At 37.1% G+C, this 25,796-nt stretch overlaps 1 protein-coding gene across 1 annotated transcript in view; it reads left to right on the top strand.

Moving 5' to 3' along the window:
* Positions 1-961: 961 nt before the first annotated feature.
* The window catches only part of LOC147571295 (EF-hand calcium-binding domain-containing protein 13-like), a 28,502-nt gene continuing 3,667 nt past the window's right edge, over positions 962-25,796 (top strand). Inside the window, exons 1-10 of the mRNA XM_086696459.1 lie at positions 962-1,022; positions 2,080-2,181; positions 11,284-11,337; positions 20,949-21,053; positions 21,747-21,800; positions 22,566-22,670; positions 23,271-23,324; positions 23,988-24,092; positions 24,665-24,718; positions 25,064-25,168. Coding sequence (XP_086552585.1) covers positions 962-1,022; positions 2,080-2,181; positions 11,284-11,337; positions 20,949-21,053; positions 21,747-21,800; positions 22,566-22,670; positions 23,271-23,324; positions 23,988-24,092; positions 24,665-24,718; positions 25,064-25,168 — 799 coding nt within the window. The remainder of the gene's footprint in view (positions 1,023-2,079; positions 2,182-11,283; positions 11,338-20,948; positions 21,054-21,746; positions 21,801-22,565; positions 22,671-23,270; positions 23,325-23,987; positions 24,093-24,664; positions 24,719-25,063; positions 25,169-25,796) is intronic.

The following is a 25,796-nucleotide window of genomic DNA, read 5'->3' as shown; positions in this document are numbered from 1 at the left end:
TATTTTTTACCATTCTATTGCTGATTTGTAAATTGTAGCTTTCAACCTTTTCTAATGGAACATTTGCTCCTAATGTCCCACGGTTTACCTTTATATATAGTAATTAAAAGCCTATAACTTACTAATAACTTCTGAACTTTCTGGAGTTTTTATACTAATAATACTTACTTCAACATTATTAATAGATTCCCAAATCAGAGTATATCAAGCAACAGCAAAATAAAGCTTTTTTTTTTTTCCATTCTTGGAACTGGAAAGAATTATGCTGAGTGAAATAAGTCAGAGGAGGACAGGTATCATATGTTTTCACTCATGTGTGGATCTTGAGAAACTGAACAGAAGATGATGGGGGGAGGGAAGGGAAGAATATAGTTACAAACAGAGAGAGAGGGAGGCAAACCACAAGAGACTCTTAAATACAGAGAGCAAACTAAGGGTGGATGAAGGGGTGGGGGAGAGGGGAAAGTGGGTGATGGGCATTGAGGAGGGCACTTGCTGGGATGAGCACTGGGTGTTGTACGTAAGCCAATTTGACAATAGATTATATTCATTTAAAAAAGTTTATTTATTGTCAGTATCAAGAGCAAATAACATATTTCAGAAAAAAATTAAAATATATAGTATTCTCTGGTAAGATGGATAAATGAATTGATGTTGATATTTCATTAATCAGACAGTTATTTAGGTAAAATCTATTCTCTTCTACTTTGACTTCTTGTCAGATTAAGAAAACATACTTTTCAGTATTTTTAAGCAAATTTGATATATGACCCTTCTCAATTCTGTATGGATGTATATATCTTATTATATCTTTGAACTTGCTCAAGTTAGGAAGAAACATGCTTAACACTATTAAATTATTACTTGAAATAATTATTCTATAAAATTCTTGAATGATCACGTTTCATATTTTCAAAGGAAAAATATTAATGTGCAACATCTATCAGATTTTGTGAGGAACATGGGTATTGAGCTAACAGATAAAGAACAAAAGAGGCTGCTAAAGAAGCTTCCAGTTGATGGTAAGCCATAAAGATACTTTAGTAGCCTTCTAGAATACTTAGCTTTATGGTACCATGGGAGAAGTTTTAAAAGTTCTCTTTAGGGGCGCCTGGGTGGCTCAGTCGGTTGAACGTCCAACTCTTGATTTTGGCTCAGGTCATGATCTCACAGTTTGTGAGACTGAGCCCTGTGCAGGGCTCTGTGCTGGCAGCATGGAGCCTGCTTGAGATTCTTTCTCTCTTTCTCCCTAGCTCTCTCCGCCCATCTCCCACTCACTCTCTCTCTCTCTAAATATATAAACTTAATTTTTTTTAAATTTCTCTTCTAGCATTTAAAATATATATATATTTAAAGTAATTAGAAAAGGCAGATTTTAAGTTATATCTATCAATCTATATATCTCTCTCTCTATATATAACCCAGGCCACCAGGGGCAAAATAAATGCTGTCATGTCATGCCCTCTGGCCAATGACAAAACTATTAGAAAAAAAAATGAAGGAATGTGATTAGGGGAGAGAATTTTAGAAGAATTGGACAAGAGAAATCAAAGGATAAAGAAACCAGCATAGAGAGACTGTCAACTGTTCTGTCAGGGGTTTAGAATGGCATAATTGTCACTATTGTATCCCGTCTCATTTTTTTGTTGTTATTCGAGGATGAATAAGAACATATTTACTCAGTAAATGAAAACTCTCCCTGAAATTCTGAAGTATATGTATTATGTTTCTGAGCATCTATATAATGCTTTGTCTGACATAGACACAAAGCAAATTCAATTAGTTGTCTTTAGCTTAAGTTGCAAAATCCCTTCATAAATTATTTCTTGTCCATAGTTTCATCAAGGCAAAGCTTAAGGCTCTTTAACACGATGTTAAAATAGAGTTTGGTACTCATGTTTCAAAGCAATATTAATAGTACTGAAAAGGATTCTATTTTTCCTTATTCCTAGTTTTTTCATATTAATAGTAAAAACATTTTCAATATAATAGTAACAGAGCACTGATAGATTTCTAGTATTTAATGTTCTTTCATATTTTAGTATTTTTTGTCATTCCTTATGTCTCTTTCCTGAGGAGGGAAGGTTGAAAGAAGTAAAGTCAATACTGTTCTAGAAAACATGGGAATCGTGCTCACAGGAGAGGAGCTTCAAAGTCTAACAGATAACCTACCAGTTAACGGTAAGCACTGTGGTTATTTCTCTGCGTTTCTGCAGAGCTTTGCCTGTGAATGTGCATATGAGAATTTTTGAAATTAGGATTATTTGATGCTGAAAGGAAATGTATCTTAGAGTAGAACCCATTCTAAAGTAAAAAGAAATCCTGCCTCATTTTTAAAATTTAAAGTTATCAACATGTTTTCATACAGAAAGCAGAGAAGCCAGAATGCTTATCTGAGGAATAGTCAGAATGTAGAATAAAACTTCTACGGATTAAATTTAAAAGTGATCATACGCTGGCTAACGCTTCATTTCTTAGTTCTTCCAATCTGAACCATTTGCTTTTTTGTCTTATGTGTTCTCCCTGAGTGATTTTATGAACCCCTACTTTTAACCATCTGTTTGAACCATCAGTTATGTTCTTTCCAGTCTTCTCCCCAGTCTTCAAACTATTTTATTCTAAATCTTCTGAGACATTTCTATTCAGTCCACCCCAAATAGCTGTTCAAGGATAAAATTTGTAATCTAATATATTCCATATCTTTTTAAACTGATCATCCTTTTTTCTGCTTCACTGACCCTGCCAGAAATCTCTACCCACTTAATTACTTGCTGCTGCCTATTTAAACTCCTAAATATTTTTAAAATCCATTCCTACTCTTTAGCTCTGTATCACTACCCTTCTTTCTATTTCTTTTTATCTCTTCTTAGACTGCTAGATAACTCTCTCTCTGCCTATAATTTTGTTACTTTTAAATCCACTCTACACACAGTGGGCAGAATGATCCATTTCTATGTAAACCTGATCATAAAACTAGTTGGGGTTTTTTTCTCCCCATCTTATCTTCCCCTCTTCTACTTTTCTGTACCTTCTTTCAAAACGTTGAAATAACTCAAGGCTCTGATGGGTTCTCTAAGTGATCTTACCTACTTTTTGAGCTCTGAATTCTATCTGTATGGTAATGAATCACTGATAGCTATTCCTAACCTAAAACACTCCTTGGATCTCTATTTGGTTTATTCACTACCTATTTGCAATCTCCACTTGGATAGCTCAAATAACTTGTAACTTAACTTGTCTTAGTCTGAGCTCTTGATTTTTCTACTAAAACTCATCCCTTCCCAGTATCATTACAAGGCATCACCACTGGAGTTTGTCTTGTGATGTCTTTGTCTAGCTTTCGTATTAAGGTAGCACTAGCCTCATAGAATGAATTGGTGTTTTTTCCCACTTCTGTTTTCTGAAATAATTTATGTAGGACTGATATTATTTCTTTAATTATTTGTAATAATTTACCAAAGAAGCCATCTGGACATAGTCCCTTCTCTCTGAGAAAATTTCCAATGCTAAATTTTCTTGTGTGTTGCAACACTATTCAGATTTTCTGTTTCTTTTTTATTCCATTTTGGCAGCTTGTGTCCATTTTGGAATCTATTTCATGTAAGTTGTTTAATTTCTGGCATAAAGTTGTTCACAGTATTCCCTCTTTAGCCTTTAAATTACTGTTAAGTTCAATGGGTTAATCCTTTCTTTCATTACTAATTGTAGTCATCTGTGTCCTCTCTCTTTTTTTCTTGGCTAGTCAATTTTGATGATGTTTTCGAAGACTAAATGTTTGGTTGCATTGAGTTTCTCTGTCATTGTTCTCATATCCTCTCTAATCTTCATTATTTTCTTCCTTCTGCTTGTCTTTGGTTTGGCTTGCTCTTACTTTCCTAGATGAAGATAAAGACTTAATTATGGATTTGAGATCTCTCTTCTTCTCTAACATAGTTATTTAAGGCTATAAATTTTACTTTAAGCGCCACCTTCACTGTGTCTCATGTATTTAATTTTTATTCAGATAAAAATACATTCTAATTTCTCTTGTAATTTCTTCTTTGACTCATGGATTACTTTGAAATGTGTTGTTTGATTTCAAAATATTTGAATGTCTCGGATTTCCTTTGGTTGTTCATTTCTAATTTAACTCTGTTGTGGTCAGCGAGCATACTTTGCATGATTTCAGTCCTTTGAATTTTATTAACACTTGTTTTACGATTTAGCATACAAGATAATCAGACGCTCTTTGGAGTCTCCAAAAACTTCTAACAGTGTAAAGGGATTCTGTGACCAAAATATTTGTTTTAGAGCCTTTTTTTTTTTTTTTTTTTTTTTCTGATAATTCTAACACTTGAGTCATCCAAGGATTGGCATGTGTTGATTGCCTTTTCACTTGATAATTGATCTCATTTTCCTAACTTTTTGTATGTTAAATAATTCTGAATTGTATCCTCAACCTTGTCAACTATTTTGTTGTGTAGACTCTGGGTCCTTTTAAAATTCATTGAACAATGCTGGTGGGTTTTGTTTTAGCAGGTAATCAACTCTGAGATTCAGAACACAAATTCCATCTCCCATTTCTCTGGATGGTTCCAGTCTCAGTTCATTCTACAAAGCTCTGTTTTACTGCTATGGGTCTGTCTGCATGTGCCACTTGGGTTAGTCTGAGACTTGGGCCCTGGTTTAAATCTTAATTCAGTTCTCAAAGCCATTGCAAGAATGCTTTCTTTGTATCTGTCTCATGCATGCACAACTCAAAAGTGAGCCCAAGACTTTTACAGATTCATACACAGAATTAGGGGATCCCTTTCTCCATTGTTCTCTCCTCTCTGGAATTACCCCATATTTTCCAGCCTGAAGGGGCCTCTTTTCCAGGTTTCCCTGGTCAAAGAGATGGAGTTTTTAATCAGTCTTAGCTTCCTGCTCTGCCTTGCAGTTCTGTGATTGGGGCCCCACCCTCAGGACAAAGCCATTAGGGAAAAGAGAAAACCAAAACAGAAGGCTCACCCCCGTTGCCAGTCACTTCTGCAAGTTTTGGTTCTCTTCTATAGTCTAGTGTTGTTGCTTTTTGTGTTTTCTTTAGACTTTTAGTCTAATCATCAGGAAAAATAGATTGTAGAGAGCTGATACGGCCATGGCAGAATCAGAATCAGCCTCATATTTCATTATTTAAAAAATATATATTCTTTAAAATTAAAAAAATTAAAAAATATATATATGTAAATAATACTTTCACATTTTAGCATGTGAATCAGGATGCATCTTATAATTGTTACCAATCACATAGTAGAGTTATTACATTCTTGTCATTGAGTCTGCATTTGTGAATTTGGTTTTAGCCTGTCACTGTGGCACATTACCACTTTCAGTTGTGTATTGTTGGTACCCCATGCGTTGAGTTTAATTGCTGTTTAAAAACTTCTCCAAAAAAATTGCGCTGTCATTAAGAATTGAAGGGAAAGTTGTGTATACAGGAAAAGCATGGGAACAGTGGCAAAGTATAAATTTATGATTAGTGAAGAAAACATCTCACCATTGGAGGAAAGACCACAATTCTGTTTTTCAAAATTTTATTGCAAAGCTACAACAAAATGCTTTTTGGACCTAAGAAAGAAAGAAACCCACAAGTAGAAAATCTATACTACCTGTTGTTAATGATGCATACACAAAAGAATTGCCTATGATACACCATACAGTGTAAGTGAAGGCAAAAGAAACTGCCAAATCCCTCACAAAGGTAAAATAAAGTTCCAAGCAATGAGGATGGACATCAGACATCAACTTGTCAAAATTTCTTGTTAACTTTAATTGCACCAAAAAGAATGAAATAGGAATAAATTTAACCAAAGAGGGAAAAAAAATCTGTGCTCTGAAAACTATAACACATTGGTGAAAGAATTTGAAGATGACACAACAAACAAATAGAAAGATATTCCATGCGTAGGGATTGGAAGAACAAATATTGTTAAAATGTCCATACTATCCAAAGCAACCTACAATTCAGTGCAATTTACCAAAAGCGCGTTCTACAAAACTAGAAAAAATAATCCTAAAATTTGTTTGGAACTGCAAAAGACCCCCAATAGCCAAAGTAATCTTGAGAAAGAAAAACAAAGTTGGAGATGTCACAATTCCATATTTCAAGATCTACTTCAAAGCCATACTAATCAAAACAGTATGGTGCTGGCATAAAAACAGACACAGGGATCAAAGGAACAGAATAGAGAGCCCGGAAATAACCCCGTGATGATATGGTCAATTAGTCTATGACAAAAGAGGCAAGAATATACAATAGAGAATAGACAGTTTCTTCAACAAATGGTATTGTTGGACCATTTGTCCGGAAAACTAGACAGCTACATATAAAATAATGAAACTGGACCACTCTTTAATACCATACACAAAAATAAATTCAAAATGTATTAAAAACCTAACTGTGAGACGTGAAACCATAAAAGTCCTAGAAGAGAACACAAGCAGTAATCTCTTTGATATCAGCTGTAGCAACATTTTTCTAGATATGTCTTCTAACACAAGGGAAACAAAAGCAAAAGTAAACTATTGGGACTACCTCAAAATAAAAGCCTTTTTTGCACGGTGGTGGAAACTATCAACAAAACAAAAAGGCAACCTACTGAATGGGAGAAGATATTTGCAAATGATATATCCAATAAGGGGTTAATATCCAAAAAATATGAAGAACTTATACAACTCAACACCAAAAAAAAAAAAAAAAAAAAAAATCTGATTTTTAAAATGAGCATAGGATCTGAATAGATACTTTTCCAAAGAAGTCATACAGATGGCCAAAAGACACATGAAAAGATGCTCAGTATCACTCATTATCAGAGAAGTGCAAATAAAAACCACAATGAGATATCAACTCAGACCTGTCAGACTGGCTAAAATCAAAACAATGAGAATAATAAGTGTTGGTGAGGATAACAATTGTTGGTGAGGATGTAGAGGAAAAGAACTCTTGTGCACTACTGATGGGAATGTAAATTGGTACAGCCACTATGGAAAACAGTATGGAGGTTCCTCAAGAAATTAAAACTAGAAATACCATATAATCCAATAATTCCACTACTGAGTATTTACCCAAAGAAAACAAAAATACTAATTCAAAAAGATAGATGCACTCTATGTTTATTGCAGCATTATTTATAATAGCCACAATATGGAAGCATCCTAAGTGCCTATCAATAGATGAATGGACAAAGAAGACACACACACACTGGAATATTACTCAGCCATATTCGTCAAGAAAGATGAAATCTTGCCATTTGGGACAACACAGATGGACCTAGAGGGTATTATGCTAAGTGAAGTAAGTCAGAGAAAGACAAATATATCAATTCACTCACACGTAGAATCTAAAAAAAAGTCAATAAACGAACAAAAAAACCAATCAGACCTGTAAATACAGAGAACAAACTGATTGCCGGAGGGGTGGGGATGTGAGTATTAGCAAAATGGATGCAGAGGAGTAGGAGATACAGGCTTCCAGTAATGGAATGAATAAGTCATGGGAATAAAAGACACCGTATAAGGAATATAATCAATGATATTGTAATAGCGTTGTATGGTGACAGACGGTAGCTAGACCTGTGGTGCTGTGGCATCACGTATAAAAACCTATCCGATGACTGCGTTGTACACCTAAAACCAATGTAGCCTTATGTGTCAACTACTCTCAAGAAACATTTTTAATTTCTTGTTTGCTTTCAATAAAAAACTCTAATGGAGCCCTCATCTAAGAAATGCTGTGTCACCAGTGCTGTTGATAGCACACTGGACAATATTTTGGAGACAAAAGCAGACACCAGTGATTCTGAGTTGAAGAGCTGAACAGCAATTTAAAAGAATTAGATTCTAAATATGAAATTATAGTAATTGCAAGTGTATCTCACATATTTTTATGTTTGCATAAGCATGACATTTTAATTTTTTTTAATTTTTAAATTTTTTTTAATGTTTCTTATTTATTTTTGAGAGAGAGAGAGAGAGAGAGAGAGAGAGAGACTACAAGCAGGGAAGGGGCAGAGAGAGAGGGAGACACAGAATCTGAAGCAGGCTCCAGGCTCTGAGCTGTCAGCATAGAGCCCGAGGTGGGGGGCTTGACCTCACAGACTGCGAGATCTTGACCTGAGCCGAAGTCGGACGCTCAACCAACTGAGCCACCCAGGCGCCCCTGCATAAGAGTGATATTTTAAAAATCGGCTTAACTCTAAACATCATTCAATGATATAAAATAAATTTTCTAAATTATAGGGAAAAAAAAGGAAGTTAGCCGATTTCCAGGCCTAGATGATTTTCATATTCTTCTTACAGTTTGTAATCTATCTTTTACAATAGGACATATGTATATTTAAAATACTTTGCTTAAAGGCAACAACCTCTTTGACCTCAGCCACAGCAATTTTTGCTCGACACCTCTCCAAAGGCAAGGAAATTAAAAGCAAAAATGAACTATTGGGACCTCATCAAGATAAAAAGCTCCTGCACTACAAAGGAAACAATCAACAAAACTAAAAGGCAACCGATGGAACGGAACGGGAGAAGATATTTGCAAATGACATATCGGATAAAGGGCTAGTATCCAAAATCTATAAAGAACTCGCAAACTCCACACCTGAAAAACAAATAATCCAGTGAAGAAATGGGCAGAAGACATGAATAGACACTTTTCCAAAGAAGACATCCAGATGGCCAATGGACACATGAAACGATGCTCGATATCACTCATCATCAGGGAAATACAAATCAAAGCCACACTCACGCTGGGATACCACGTCACACCAAGTGATCAGAGTGGTCAGAGTGGCTAAAATGAACAAATCAGGTGATTATAGATGCTGGCCAGGCTGTGAAGAAATGGGAACCCTCTTGCAGTGTTGGTGGGAATGCAAACTGGTAGAGCCGCTCTGGAAAACAGTGTGGAGGTTCCTCAGAAAACTAAAAATAGAACTATCCTATGACCCCCTGCTAGGAATTTCCCCAAGGGATACAGGAGTGCTGATGCATAGGGGCTCATGTACCCCAATATTTACAGCAGCACTTTCAACAATAGCCAAATTATGGAAAGAGCCAAAATGTCCATCAACTGATGAATGGATAGAGCAAATATGGTTTATATATACAATGGAATACTACTTGGCAATGAGAAAGAATAAAATCATGCCATTTGCAGCAACGTGGATGGAACCGGAAGGTATTATGCTAAGTGAAATAAGTAAGAGAAAGACAGATATCATATGTTTTTACTCATGTGGATCTTGAGAAACTTCACAGAAGACCATGGGAGATGGGAAGGGGAAAAAAAAGAAATAGTTACAGAGAGGGAGGGAGGCAAACCACAAGAGATACTTAAATACAGAGAACAAACTGAGGGTTGATGGAGGGTGGGGGAGAGGGGAAAGAGGGTGATGGGCATTGAGGAGGGCACTTGTTGGGATGAGTATTGAGTGTTGTATGTAAGCCAATTTGACAGTAAATTATATTAAAAAATATATATCAATAAATAAAATACTTGGCTCGACAATAATAGATACTAATCTCCTAATTTAACTTGTTATTTATGGAAAAGGAAAATTCCTATGTGGTGTATATGGGAAAATTTCAGGCAATTTGATCAGAGTCTTCCATAAAAGTACACTATCTCTGAATTTTGTTTACTCAGCATAACCAGTTTTTCCGAACTCTGAAGTCCTTGAAAGTAGAAAGTGTACTTTAATTATCTTTGTGCCCTTAAGACCTAGCACATTTCAAATATTAGATACGTAATTTGAGGGAAATGGTTCTTCTCTCACAACTTTGCACATCTCCACCTAGGCCACATAAATACATCTTGACCACAATCTTACCATAGTCTTTCTTGAAAGCGTCACAGTTCCTCCTGGAACAAGGGGAAGTAGACAGCCTTGTGAAGAGCTGCCACCAAGCAGTGTCTCCATCTGTTTCCCTATCTACAGGAGACGGTCACAAGGTCATTTCTCATTCATCTCCTTAGTTTCAGTTGAACACAACTTTCCGCCTCTCTCCCTTAGGATAGAGCTGCAGATTTCTGTATAAGTCTATAAAACTTGTTGGGTACCATTTGAGTGAGCTTCCCAGCAGCAGAACGACTCATCGCATGTCCCACCCGTCCACTGTCCAGCTGGTTCCGTGTTGTATTCTGGGACTAAAGTGGCAGAGATCCAACACCATGCTGATCTTACTTCTTGGGTATAAGTAATAAACTATCTTAATCCATTTGGGCTCATTGTCTCATTACCATCAAAATCTGTGGAGATGTGACGAGCCAACCTAGCAGTTTCAGTGGCAATCTTTTGTGATCCTGTTAAATACCATACCTCTTCTTAGGAACTCTTCTTAGGAACTTCTTGACCACTTGTCAGTAACTAATGTATGATGACTAAGTAAAGAGTGGAAAATAAGAAAAAAAAGGGAAATTTGCCTATGATGAGATGAATGAAGTTTTTTAACAATTGCTTCAAAAATACACCAGTCATATGTCACTGGCCATTCCATGATTATCATAGTAATTGAAAAGACTTTTCAAAAAAAATTATATTGGGAATATATGAAAGATTACTTCATTTTTCCTTTTATCATACAATGATAGGTAGGCTTTATGGATATACCATAATTGAGCAGGGTCATAGAACATGGCCAACATCAATAATAGTTTCTTCCAGGTTTATAAAGTAGGGTGAATCTAAACAATTCAGGAGTATAAATTGCCTCTGAGTGGACTCTATCTTCTAGGGCAGGGTCAGCAATGTTTCTATAAAGGTCAAATAATAAATACTTCAGGCTTTGTGGTTGATGTGATCTCTGTCCTACTTCTCAGTAATGTTGTTGTAGTACAAAAGCAGCTGTAAACAATGTGTAAACAAATTAGTGTGGCTGTGTTCCAATAAAATGTTATTTATGGACACTAAAATTTTAAATTTGTGTAAGTTTTATGTGTCACAAATAATATCCTTTTGGGTTTTACAATCATTTGAAAATGTAAAAATGATTCTTAGCTCATGGGCCATATAAAGCTAGGTGGTGAACAAATAAAAAGGTACGTGGCAGTGGGCTGGATTTGGCCAATGGACGATAGTTGGCTCACCTCTGATAGGGAATAGGGCACGTCTTCTATCCTAGAATTTCTGAAGAACTGGATTTATAAGTTGAGGATTGACATAGAGCACAATGAAAAGAAGTGGACTTTCACAATATAAGGTTTTCATACTCTGTTTTTCTGAGTCTGCATCATTTTATTATTTTTATCTTTACCTTTTTTTATAGATAATGGGAAGGTTGATCTTGATAAATTGATGGATGGAGTGAAAACTCTTACAGGTGAGAAGTTAATATAAATCTAAGAATATAAGTTTTACTCAAAATTATATTTCAAAGACTTTTATTTCTTTGCTTTTTCTACCATTTTATCCTTCATTTGATAGATCGTTTTTTATCTAATTTCTTAGAGTTACACTTTTAAATCTCTGCATGTTAGTAATAAAATTTAAATTCTGGGGTGCCTGGGTGGCTCAGTTGGTTAAGCAGCTGACTTTTGATTTTGACTCGGGTCATGGTCTGAGGTTCATGATATCAAGCGCCACATGGGGCTCTGCCCTGAAAACATGGAGCCTGCTTGGGATTTCTGTCCCTCTCTTTATCTCTGCCCCTCACTCACTCATTCTCTCTCTCTCTCTGTCTCTCTTTCTCTTTCAAAATAATAAATAAAAATAAATAATTTCAATTGTGTGTCTTGGTAGCAAATTCTTTTTTTTTTTTAATTTGACATTAATATATGACACCTCTTCTATGTGGGGGAAAAATATTCTGTATTAAATCAGTGAATAGTAGAGTTAGGACGGAGAGGAAGATGGCGGCGTAGGAGGACGCTGGGCTCACCGCATCCTGCTGATCACTTAGATTCCACCTACACCTGCCTAAATAACCCAGAAAACCCCCAGAAGACTAGCAGAACGGAGTCTCCAGAGCCAAGCGCAGACGAGAGGCCCACGGAAGAGGGTAGGAAGGGCGGAGAGGCCGTGCGTGCTACAGACTGGCGGGAGGGAGTCGGGGCGGAGGGGCAGCCCGCCAGCCAAGCAGAGCCCCCGAGTCTGGCTTGCAGAAGCGGAGGGGCCGGACGGAGTGTGTTCCGACAGCAAGCGGGACTTGACATCTGGAAGGTTATAAGCTAACAGCTCTGCTCCGAGAACAGGAGGGCTGGAGGACAATGGGAGGGAGAGTTGCTGAGCCCCGGGACAACACAGCTCAGTTTGGCGGGGAAGAAAGGCGCTCGCCAGCGCCATCTCCCTCGCCCACCCCCCAGCCAAAATCCCAAAGGGAACCAGTTCCTGCCAGGGAACTCGCTTGCGCCACGCAAACACCCAACGCTGTGCTTCTGCGGACCCACACCTCCGGCGGCGCGCCTGACTCCCTCCAGCTGCTGCAGGGCCCCTCCCAAAGCGGATCACAGAAGGAGAAGTGAGCTGAGCCTGCCCCTCCCGCCCCCCATGCACCTTGCCTATCTACCCCAGCTAATACGCCAGATCCCCAGCACCACAAGCCAGGCAGTGTGCAAGTAGCCCAGAGAGGCCACACCACCCCACAGTGAATCCCGCCCCTAGGAGAGGAGAAGAGAAGGCACACACCAGTCTGACTGTGGCCCCAGCGGTGGGCTGGGGGCAGACATCAGGTCTGACTGCGGCCCCACCCACCAACGCGAGTTATTCAAGACAGCACAGGGGAAGTGCCCTGCAGTTCCGCACCACTCCAGAAAGTATCCAAAATGACCAAACGGAAGAATTCCCCTCAAAAGAATCTCCAGGAAATAACGACAGCTAACGAAATGATCAAAAAGGATTTAAACAATGTAACAGAAAGTGAATTAACAGTAATAGTCATAAAATTAATCACTGGGCTTGAAAACAGTATAGAGGACAGCAGAGAATCTATTGCTACAGAGATCAAGGGACTAAGGAATAGTCAGGAGGAGCTAAAAAATGCGATAAACGAGCTGCAAAATGAAATGACCACGCTTCAGATTGAAGAGGCAGAGGGGAGAATAGGTGAACTAGAAGATAAAATTATGGAAAAAGAAGAAGCTGAGAAAAAGAGAGATAAAAAAATCCAGGAGTATGAGGGGAAAATTAGAGAACTAAGTGATGCACTAAAAAGAAATAATCTACGCATAATTGGTATTCCAGAGGAGGAAGAGAGAGGGAAAGGTGCTGAAGGGGTACTTGAAGAAATCATAGCTGAGAACTTCCCTGATCTGGGGAAGGAAAAAGGCATAGAAATCCAAGAGGCACAGAGAACTCCCTTCAGACGTAGCTTGAATCGATCTTCTGCACGACATATCATCGTGAAACTGGCAAAATACAAGGATAAAGAGAAAATTCTGAAAGCAGCGAGGGATAAACGTGCTCTAACATATAGAGGGAGACCTATAAGACTCATGACCGATCTCTCTTCTGAAACGTGGCAGGCCAGAAAGGAATGGCAGGAGATCTTCAATGTGATGAACAGGAAAAATATGCAGCTGAGAATCCTTTATCCAGCAAGTCTGTCATTTAGAATAGAAGGAGAGATAAAGGTTTTCCCAAACAAACAAAACCTGAAGGAATTCGTCACCACTAAACCAGCCCTACAAGAGATCCTAAGGGGGACCCTGTGAGACAAAGTACCAGAGACATCGCTACAAGCATGAAACCTACAGACATCACAATGACTCTAAACCCGTATCTTTCTATAATAACACTGAATGTAAATGGACTAAATGCGCCAACCAAAAGACATAGGGTATCAGAATGGATAAAAAAAACACAAGACCCATCTATTTGCTGTCTACAAGAGACTCATTTTAGACCTGAGGACACCTTTAGATTGAGAGTGAGGGGATGGAGAACTATTTATCATGCTACTGGAAGTCAAAAGAAAGCTGGAGTAGCCATACTTATATCAGACAAACTAGACTTTAAATTAAAGGCTGTAACAAGAGATGAAGAAGGGCATTATATAATAATTACAGGGTCTATCCATCAGGAAGAGCTAACAATTATAAATGTCTATGCGCCGAATACAGGAGCCCCCAAATATATAAAACAATTACTCATAAACATAAGCAACCTTATTGATAAGAATGTGGTAATTGCAGGGGACTTTAACACTCCATTTACAGAAATGGATAGATCATCTAGACACACGGTCAATAAAGAAACAAGGGTCCTGAATGATACATTGGATCAGATGGACTTGACAGATATATTTGGAACTCTGCATCCCAAAGCAACAGAATATACTTTCTTCTCGAGTGCACATGGAACATTCTCCAAGGTAGATCACATACTGGGTCACAAAACAGCCCTTCATAAGTATACAAGAATTGAGATCATACCATGCATACTTTCAGACCACAATGCTATGAAGCTTGAAATCAACCGCAGGAAAAAGTCTGGAAAACCTCCGAAAGTATGGAGGTTAAAGAACACCCTACTAAAGAATGAATGGGTCAACCAGGCAATTAGAGAAGAAATTAAAAAATATATGGAAACAAGTGAAAATGAAAATACAACAATCCAAATGCTTTGGGATGCAGCGAAGGCAGTCCTGAGAGGAAAATACATTGCAATCCAGGCCTATCTCAAGAAACAAGAAAAATCCTAAATACAAAATCTAACGGCACACCTAAAGGAAATAGAAGCAGAACAGCAAAGGCAGCCTAAACCCAGCAGAAGAAGAGAAATAATAAAGATCAGAGCAGAAATAAACAGTATAGAATCTAAAAAAACTGTAGAGCAGATCAACGAAACCAAGAGTTGGTTTTTTGAAAAAATAAACAAAATCGATAAACCTCTAGCCAGGCTTCTCAAAAAGAAAAGGGAGATGACCCAAATAGATAAAATCATGAATGAAAATGGAATTATTACAACCAATCCCTCAGAGATACAAGCAATTATCAGGGAATACTATGAAAAATTATATGCCAACAAACTGGACAACCTAGAAGAAATGGACAAATTCCTAAACACCCACACGCTTCCAAAACTCATATATACCCTCATATCCCATTGTATATATACCCCACATTTTCTTTATGTATCCCTCCATCAATGGATGCTTAGGTTTCTTCCATGTCTTTGCTATTATAAATTATGCTATAATGGATGTGAAGATGTAGTTATCTCTTCAAGACAGTGATTTTGTTTACTTTGGATATATACCCAAATCATAATTTCTGGATCATATGTAGTTCCATTTTTAATTTTTTGAGGAACCTTCATACTCTTCACGTTGGCTGCACCAATTTACACTTTCACCAGCAGTGCACGAGGCTTCCCTTTCTCCCACATCCTTACCAGTACTTTCTATCTCTTGTCTTTTTGATGATAGCCATTCTAACAGGTGTGAGGTGATACGTCATTGTGGTTTTGATTTACATTTCCCTGATGATTAGCGAGGATGAGCCACCTTTTAATGGACCCGTTGGCCCTTTGAATATCTTCCTTGGAAAAATGTCTTTTCAGATATTTCACCCATTTTTAAATTGTGTTATTTGGTTTCTTTGTTATTGAGGTATATGAGTTCCTTATATAGTTTGGATATTAACCTCTTATAAGATACATGGTTTGTAAATATTTTCTTCCATTACATAGGCTGTCTTTTCATTTTGTTGATTCTTTTTTTATTATTATTATTCTCAAGTTAGTGAACATACAGTGTAGTCTTAGCTTCAAGAGTAGAACCCAGAGATTCATCTCTTACATATGACACCCAGTGCTCATCCTGAAAAGTGCCCTCCTTAGTGCCTGTCACCCATTTACCTCCCCTCCAAACCTCATCAACCTCAGTTTGTTCTCTGTATTTAAGGGTCTCTTATGGTTATTTTGCCATGCAGAGAAGCTTTTCAGTTTGATGTAGCCCTACTTATTTATTTTTTATATTGTTGCTTGTGCTTTGTAGGAGTCACATCCAAAAAATCATTGCCAAGAGCAACATCAAAGAGCTTTTTTCTCCGTTTCCCTTGGGAGTTTTATGTACGCTTTCAGGCCTTACATTTAATTCTTTAATTCATTTTGAGTTGATTTTTGTGAACAGTATAAGACAGGGGTCTAATCTCACTCTTTGTCATGTAAATATCCAATTTTCCTAACAACATTTAATGAAGACACTCTTTTCTCCATTGAGTATTCTAGGCTTGCTTGAATATTGTTGGCTTCTGTGTCAAATAGAAGTTGGCCATATATGTATGAGTTTGTATCTAAGCCCTTGATTCTCTTTCATTGGTCCAAGTGTGTGTTTTTATGCCAGTGCCATACTGTTTTGATTACTATAGCTTTATAATACAGTTTGAAGTAAAAAATTGTGATCCTCCAGCTTTACCCTTCTTTTGAGGATTGGTTTAGCTTTTGTGGTTCCAAATGAATTTTAGGATTATGTTTTATGTATGTGTAAAAAATGCCATTGGAATCTTAAGAATTACACTGAATCTATAGATGGCATTGCCTTAGTGTGGACATTTTAAGGTTAATAATTCTTCTAATCTATGAACACAGGATATCTTTCTATTTGTGTCTCTTCCAAATTTACTCCTAAGTACTTTATAGTTTGTGATGCTGTTGTAAGTGAGATTATTTTCTTCATTTCTTTTTCTGATAATTCATTGTTAGTATATAGAAACACCATTGATTTTTGTATGTTGATTTTGTATCCTGCATCTTTACTGAATTCATTCATTAAATTTAACAAGTTATTATTTTTTTTTGGTTGAGTCTTTAGGATTTTCTATACTTAAAATAATGTCATCTGCAAATAGACACACTTTTACTTCTTTCTTTCTTTCTTTCTTTCTTTCTTTCTTTCTTTCTTTCTTTCTTTCTTTCTTTCTTTCTTTCTTTCTTTCTTTCTGATTCTGGTGACTTTTATTTCTTTTCTTGCCTAATTGTTCTAGCTAACACTTCTAGTACTATACTGAATAGGAGTGGTAAGAGTGAGCACTTGTCTTATTTCTGATTATAGAGGAAAAGCTTTCAACCTTTCACTGTTAGAATATGATGTTAAGTATTGAGTATTGTCATACATGGCCTTTATTATGTTGAGATTCTTTCCTTCTATACCTAATTTAGTGACAGCTTTTATCATGAATGGATGTTGAATTTTGTCGTATGCTTTTTCTGCATCAATTGAGATGATCATGTGATTTTTATCTTTCATTCTATTAATGCAGTATGTCACATTTATGGATTTGCACATGGTGAAATATCTTTGCATCCTAGGGATGAATCCCACTTAATCATGCTATATGATCCTTTTAATGTGCTATTGAATTGGTTTGCTAGAATTTTGTTGAGAATTTTTGCATTTATATTCGTCAGGGACATTGGCCTATAGTTTTAATTTTTTTGTAGTATCTTTGTCTGGCTTTGGTATCAGGGTAAATGCTACCTTGTAAATGAGTTTGGCAGTGTTCCCTCCTCTTAAATTTTTTGGGAAGAATTTGAGAAGGATTGGTGTTAACTCTTCATTAAATGGTAAAAATTCAGCAATAAAACCATTTGTCCTGGACTTTTGGGGAAGAAGATTTTGATTATTGACTCAATATCCTTACTTGTTTTTGGTCTCTTCAGATTTTCTGTTTCTTCATGATTCAATCTCAGTAGGTTGTATGTTTCTAGGAATAACTTATCCGTTTCTTCTAGGTTGTCAATTTTGGGGTCTCTGCTCAGGCACCATTATAACCAGATCTGTAGGATGGACTATGCAACTTCCCAGGTGTTCTGGTTAGGCTTCTTGGTCAGATAAGGCTGGAAGCTATATTCATCCCTGGTCAGGGCTTTGAATTTCCTTCCCAGCCCAGTCTCTATATCATAGGCTCCTTTGCTGATAAGGCTTATTGGCTGGGTACCTGAGTCGGGCAGGAGTATCCATCAGTATCCCTGGCCAGATAGTGCCACTAGCTCAGTTCTGCAGAGAGACAGAGCCAATGAGTGGGCTCTTCACTCAGGCGCTGCTGTAAGAGGGGCTGTAGGGTAATCTACACAGTCTCTGGGATGGTCTCAATAGGTTTTCTGGTCAGGCAGGACAGAGGACTATCTATACTCAGCAATAGGCAGGAGCCATGAATTTGCTTCCTCATCTGGATGGGGTGATCGAAGAGGTTCCCAGGCCAGAAAGGCTTATTGGCTGGGGACCCAACTCAAGCAGAATGGTTCCCTGGCCAGAGGGACCACCATTTTGGCTCTGCAGATGGGCAAAACCACTGTGTCAGATATCTACTCAGGCACTGCTGCTAGGAGAAACAATCTGCCAAGATCCAAGTGCTGGTTAACGTAAGCCATGTTTCCCTTCTCCATCTCATTCTGATCTCAAATGGTTAAGACCCACGGATACCTCCCCCCCAATACCTATGGGACAGGACCCAGGTGGGCCTTCCAGGAAGCAACCCACAACTCTGGAGGAGCTGGATGTCTACCTTGGGCTCTCTTTTTCCCACCAGAGAAACCATAGCTCTGGGAAGCCCTCTCAGTGCAGCACTATACTAGCCTGGGAGAGGGCAGTGCAGTCAGAGCATAGCTGATTGTCTTACCCTTCTAATGTGGTCCTTCTCAGTCTCTGTGGTTTCAGGGAGATTCACAGCCTCACAACCATACCCTGGGATTTTCACAATGGTGTCTTGTCTGTGGATACTTGCAAGATGGTCTTTTTGTGAGGGGGACTGAAGTCAGGAAAAACTTATGTCACCATCTTGATGACATCACTCTCTATATATTTCAATATAAATGTAATTTTGTAATAATAAAATTAATTATAATTTAAAGTTAAAGAAAATTAAAATAAAATGCAAATTGGTCCATATCATTCTTGAACTTATAACCAACCACTCAATGATTCTATATAACCTAGTAGATAAAGGCTAAGCTTCTTAAAATTACTTACAAATCCCTTAATAATCTGAGTCCAACCTTCCTCTCTTGTATGAACTTTCCTTTCCCAAATCCATACTTTATTCTTCTGCAGTGCTGAACCGACTATAGTTCTCCATGCACTGCATATGTATATGTTGTATATGTTGTACCCCGGTGTGGTTTTACTTTATATTTCTCAGCCTCTCTTCCATGTAGAAGACTCTTTCTATGCATTCCCCTTTCCTTTAGTTAAAATCTGATATTTTAACTTGCCAGGCACTACATACTCTATGATGTATTCATTTAACACTCTAGTTTGAATTAGTGGTTCCTATATGAGCTATGGCACTCATGGCTCACAGCAGTACCTGAAGTGCTACCAGAGAGCTGATAAATACCAATGATCCAGAAACACTGGAAAAATAGATCAGCTTAAATCCTTGAAATTCAGAGATTTAATATAAGTGTGTATAAAATTATGATATTAATGGAATTTATCTGGAATTTTCCATCAACGTATGTCCTTTGTATATGTTTTTTGGAGCTCATGACATTGATTACATGTCTCAATTGTCCCTTCTCTTCATAGCTAATGGAAAAGTTGATCTGAATAAAGTGACGGATGGCGTGAAAGCTGTCACGGGTGATTGAGAAGTTAATGTAAACATAGGATCCTAATTTTTACAGAACTGTTTTTCTTCATGCCTTAATTGCTAGGCTAATTCTATCATTTTTACCTCCTATTTGTTTAAGGTTTTCATAACCAGTAGCCCAGAAATTGGAGAATTTTCTGATGTATTCTTCACGAATACACTTCATTTTCCTTATTTTAAGACAGCCAAAATGTACAATAAAAGGTGAAATGGATCTTTGGAAAAGTCCCTGGTAATTACTTAAAGGAGAGGTGATACATTCTTCATGTCAATAGAATTATGAAGATAAGCCATCTGCAGCTTGAAAATTGACAAAAGAGATCTATAATACCCACTTTGTGTCATTGTCATTTTGAGTATGTTAGTCCAAGCCTCCCAAGAAGCAAAAGCCGGGGCAGGGTTAAACATGCCAGGACATTATTAGGGGAAATGCCTGCGTAAGAGAAAATAAGGAGGATGCCTGAAAGGCTGGGAGGCTGTCAGACTGCAGGGCAAATCTGTCACCAGGTGAAGGAAAGAGGAAGAAATGTTTGGGCGGAAGCATCCTAGATTGTCATGCAGTCTGAGGAGGGCCTGGCAAAAGTGCTTTCAAGAATCCTCTGGTTAGAATCACCATCCTGTATCTTCCAGGAACAGGGCTCCCCTAGTATCTTGGCTGCACTTGTGATTGGCCAGTGCCAATGATACATATGGCATTAGTGCAAAAAAACACAGGTTACTTTCAAAGCAGAAGGTGGGGCCCTTGGTTAATTATGTTCTCCATAGTTGGAACTCCTGTGGATACATTCTCATGACCACCGTTGAGAGTGCCATCTCTCTCTCTCTTGTTTTTTTATTAAGTATAATTTATTGTCAAATTGGTTTCCATACAACACCCAGTGCTCATCCCAACAGGTGCCCTCCTCGATGCCCATCACCCACTTTCCCCTCTCCCCTACCCCCGATCACCCCTCAGTATTGTTCTCAGTATTTAAGAGTGACAGTGCCATCTCTTATTAGCCTTTAGAAAGCTGGGGCACCTGGGTGGCTCAATCGGTTAAGCGTCTGACTTCAGCTCAGGTCACGATCTCACGGTCCGTGAGTTGGAGCCCTGCGTCGGGCTCTGGGCTGATGGCTCAGAGCCTGGAGCCTGCTTCTGATTCTGTGTCTCCCTCTCTCTCTGCCCCTCCCCCATTCATGCTCTGTCTCTCTCTGTCTCAAAAATAAATAAACTTATTTTAAAAAAGGCAATTATGTTTCCATAAATGACATTATCTCCATGTATTTGGGCAGAGCTCAGTGATCATTACTTTCCCCAGCTCATAATCCTATTGTTTTAGCATCCTAATTTAGTTTAATTATTTGCAATAATTTGATTGTACTTAAATTCCATGTATGTCATTGTTTTAATCTTTTTATTAAGGAGAAAATGTTGATGTCAATAGCGTTAAAGCTGTTCTGGGAAACATGGGGATCGAGCTCAAAGGTAAAGAATGCTTGGAGCTGGTGAAAACTCTTCCTTTTAAGGGTAAGCATTTTAAATATTGATGTATTCAAAGAGAGGTTTTTTTTTAAGTTTATTTATTCATATTGAGAGGGTGAGAACATGTGTGAGTTAGGGAGGAGCAGAGAGAGAGGGAGAGCGAAAGATTCCCGAGCAGGCTCCGCACTGTCAGCACAGAGCCGGACTCAGAGCTCGATCTCACAACCCGTGAGATATGACCTGAGCCAAAACCAAGAGTTGGATGCTTAATTAACTGCACCACCCAGCTGTCCCCAAAAAGAAGTTTTAGATTTCTGTGTCTGCGAGAAGCTCTAAAATTATCTCCATTTCCTAAGTTCTAGAAAATAGAAAATCCATTTCAAAAAAAATTTTTTTTAGAATGTCCACTTATACCTGAAATGAATCCCTAAGTGGTTTTACTTTTAGATTAGGAAGCAGCATTTCCATTACGATGGGTCTTTTTATCAATAGTGAAAAACAAACAAGGAAAAAACAAAGGTTAAACTGGGATTTGTGAAAGAAGAAAGGATTAATAATTGGAAGTGAATAAAGGCAGGATTGGGAAGAAGAACAGAGGTGTGCATGATGTGCTAAATTTCACCCGATTTTCTCTCAAATTTTATTAAAATAAGAGAAAACTCTTGAAAAGTCATTTTTCCTAATTTCTCTGTGATTTTCCACATTTCTCTGTGACTTAAATTCTGCCTTTTCTTATAGATGATGACAAGATCTTTCAAAACAGGTTGCTAGAAGTTGTGATGTCTCTAAAAGGTACGTGAGGAGCATAATGAGAGTGCAGACCAATATGGGATCCTTGCTTTTATACTGTTTCCAAGGTGTTAGTGGTTGCTGCTATACTGATCATATATACTGACTGCAAATTTATGCTCCCACTGAAGATCAAGCTTCACGTTAGCTGCTGATCTTTTACTTTATATCTAGGAAGAAAGCCTTCTACTTTCTCAAGATTCTTCCAAACTTTTCAAGAGAAAAAATACCAGATTTCAAGTTTGCATAGCAAAATGTGACAGACAAGATTAGCACTGATTCAGGGAATTTAATCAGCTGCAGATAAATACTAAACTGGGAATTCAGTCATCAAAACTTACTGTTTAGAAGTAAAAAATGTTTGCCTCCAGAACTAGAATTCACTTAGCATTTATTCAATGGTATTTAAAACTTTGTATTTTATAGTCTGATCCCCAAGACAAATCTCACGAGAAGTGACCTTCGTTCTAATGTCATAGTTGACTTTCTCTATAGGCATAATAAGGTCCTTAGTCTCTTGTTCTAAAATTGGTGTGTTTTTTTTTTTCACATTTTAGAACAAGGATTATTAACCTTACTACTAAGGGGGGTCTGTGAATAGGCTTTAGAGAATATATGACCCCCCCCCCCCCTCCCGAAATGATATGTAATCTTTGTGAACACTAGCATATAGCTCATGCAATTCACAACAGGGCATGTGTCTCTAAAAGCTTTATGAACCTCTTTTTTGAAGTTACATAATTTTCTTCATGGACTCTCTTTCCTTAGATGGGAAAGTCAATGTCAACGACTTGAACGCAATACTGGATAATATGGGAATCAAGCTCTCAGATAAGGAACTTGAGGCTCTGACTCAAAATCTCCCTGGTGATGGTGAGCAAGTTTCCAGATACCATAGTTCCATGTTGGGAGAGCTTGGACAATAAAGGTTGCGAGGGAAAGGGCCCTTAGGAATGGTAATCTACACTGATAGTAGGAAGCTATAAGTACGGGCAAAGCATGTAAACAGCATATAAGCAGCCAGCTACCAAGTCACCGTGAAAACATTGCCCTTTGTATGAATGTCTTTTATGTTCTTTACCCATATTATGGTCACTAGAGGACAGTCTTCCACATTTTAAAAAGAAACATGCAGGCCACTTAGATGACGGTACTTCTGAATTTCTTCCCATTACTAATGCGTATAGCTTTGAAATGGTAGAGAACTATAAGTAAAATTAATATTTTTGAAATGGCATGTTTTTATGTTTAGGCTTTTCTTTCTAGTATTAATGAAGACAATGAAAACTGAATAAATTAATAGCCTAGAAAGATATTCTTCAGTAAATAGTTCTTAAGTAAGCATATATAAAGTACTTAAGATAATGCCTGGCACATAGTAAGTTAGGATTTATTATATTTATTCCCACATTGTTTTTCACGATATTTCATGAGTCTTTTATATCTCATTATGACTTTAATTTTCTTTTGCAGTTGATAGGAGGACTTCTCCTAAAACACCGATGAAGGAACTGCAAACTTTTACAGGTAAATGAGAAGTTGATGTAAATCTAGGGTTTCGGTCCTTTATAATAGTTTTTTTTCAGTGGTATTTCTGGTATCTTATAAATTCTGATGTTTTATTTTTAAATATATGAATCCTGGATTGACATTAGGAAAGTTTCTACACTAGGATACAAGACTATATGTCAATTTTAAATCCTAAGTTTTCTGTTACTTGTGCAAGTAACATGCTTTGGGTCACAAATGTTTAAATGAAAAATATCTAGAAATGTATAGAAAATGGCATGGTGAAGCTTAGAAATGATCAAGATAATGTATTCCTGATATCATCAATAATTCTTACCAAAGCAAATGTTTTTGAAGAATAATTTATATACGAATCTGCGTTATCTTAATTCACTCATCAGATTTTATTCTGAAAGTTGTTTTTTTCCAGCTTTAGGAAAAAAGGTCTTTAATTTATAATAAATGTGGTATTTTATTACCATAAGATACCATAAGATATGCTCCTAAAGATATGCTTTATTACCATAAGATATGCTCAACGGTTCTGCAATTGAGAACATCTTCGCCTAACACCTCATCTTGATATTAGGATATCATTAAACTTCATAGAACATATTTTACAACTTGATAGAATACCAGAGTTCCAAAAGCTTATATGTCTATTGTTCCCTCTCTTAAAAGATGAGAAGGTCGATTCTAATGACCTGAAAATTTTCCTGGGAAGCCTGGGGATTGAGCTCACAGATCAGGAAAAAGAGAAGCTACTGAAAACACTGCCAATTGACGGTGAGATTGATAGAGGTGTCATGGAGGTCTTTTGTTGGTCTTTAGGTCTGTGTAAATATTTCCAACTTTGTTTCTATTTATTTTTCTCCAAAAGTATAAAAGAAAAAATATTAAATTGAGTTTTAAGTATATAGAAACCTGTTACTGTCGCTTAGAATTTATATTGGAAGTTAAATAACCCTTTAGACAAGAGTTGACATTAACAGCTAAACATATTGTTACCTATCAAGCTACTAATTTGTTCATATCATGAGAAGAGAAAAAAAAAGAAAGATTGGAGATCCATGACAAAAAAATAAAGATGGGAAGCAGAAATTTAAAAGCACAGGGAAGCTATACTCATGTTTGAGCAAGGAGACTTCCTCAGGTACTGGAATAAAGAAGTTTGTCACAAGGAGAGAGGTTTTTGTTTCCAAACTTCATTATATTAGATGAAATAAACTAAAAATTAGAGACAACTCTTCTTAAAATGTTATTTTTGAAATTATTTATTTAAATTATTATTTATTTCACACCATTTTTGTGATTTCATGTTAATTTCCCCATTGCATGAATTATGGCTTTTCTTACAGCTGCTGGAAAGGTATATCACAACAGGTTGCTAAAGGGTGTGAAATCTCTCAATGGTGAGTAAGACCCAATTAAAAGTCATACTGTCTGACATTCCCCAACTTGACACTTTTATTCCAATTATGAATTCTGGCTCCTCACTTTGGTATCATTCCTTATTTATGATTCTTGCAGTCTACCCACATTTTAACTGATAACAGCGTATATTTTATCTTGTAGGAAGTTCCATATGGAACTTGCATTTTTTTTCAACTCTGTACACCCCTTCTCCATGCACGAAAAAATCACTTCACCTTAAACAAACAAACATAATAAGTAAATAAATAGAAAGTTGATATGCATGCAGAATTTTGGCATAATACACTTTTTTTTTCATGTTCCTACCTTCTGTCTTTCCTAAGGGGGAAAGGTTCATGTAAATAACCTGGACAACACCCTTAAAAAATTGGGACTTGAGCTCACGGAAGAGGAACTTGCAAAGCTGTCCAAAAATCTACAAGTTGATGGTGAACACTACAGATGTCCTCAGGCCATTTTTTAATTTTTCCTTTATATCTGATAGGTTTGAAAATAGATTTAATTGACAGATACATGTTAGAAAGTTTGGAGGAGAGCCCAATTTTATTTTTTTTACTTAAGTCTTTAATTTTAATTCCAATATAGTTAACATAGAAAATTATATTATTTCAGGTATACAATATATCAACAATTCTATATATATGTGATAAGTATACTCTTTAGTCCCCATCACCTGTTTCACCCATTCCCCCACCCACCTCCCCTCTGGTAACTACCAGTTTGTTCTCTATAGTTAAGAGTCTACTTCTTGGTTTGTCTCTCTCTTCTTTTTTTTTTTTCTTTGTTTACTCATTTTGTTTCTTAAATTTCACATATGAGTGAAATAGTATAGTATTTGTCTTTAACATTTCTCTTAGCATTATACTCTTTAGCTCCATCCATGTTGTTGCAAATGGCAAGATTCCATTCTTTTTTAAGGCTGAATAATACTCCATCACACACACGCACACGCACGCGCGCGCGCACATGCACACATGCACACACACACACACATATGTGCTACGTCTTTATCCATTCATCTATTGATGGACACTTGGAGGAGAGCCCAATTTTAAA

Source organism: Puma concolor, unplaced genomic scaffold, assembly GCF_028749965.1.
Source record: "Puma concolor isolate L17-30 unplaced genomic scaffold, mPumCon1.1.hap2 unalloc_scaffold_31, whole genome shotgun sequence".
Lineage (NCBI taxonomy): Eukaryota > Metazoa > Chordata > Mammalia > Carnivora > Felidae > Puma > Puma concolor.
The sequence above is the reverse complement of the archived record's forward strand: the minus strand, read 5'-3'. Positions and strand labels throughout refer to the sequence as shown.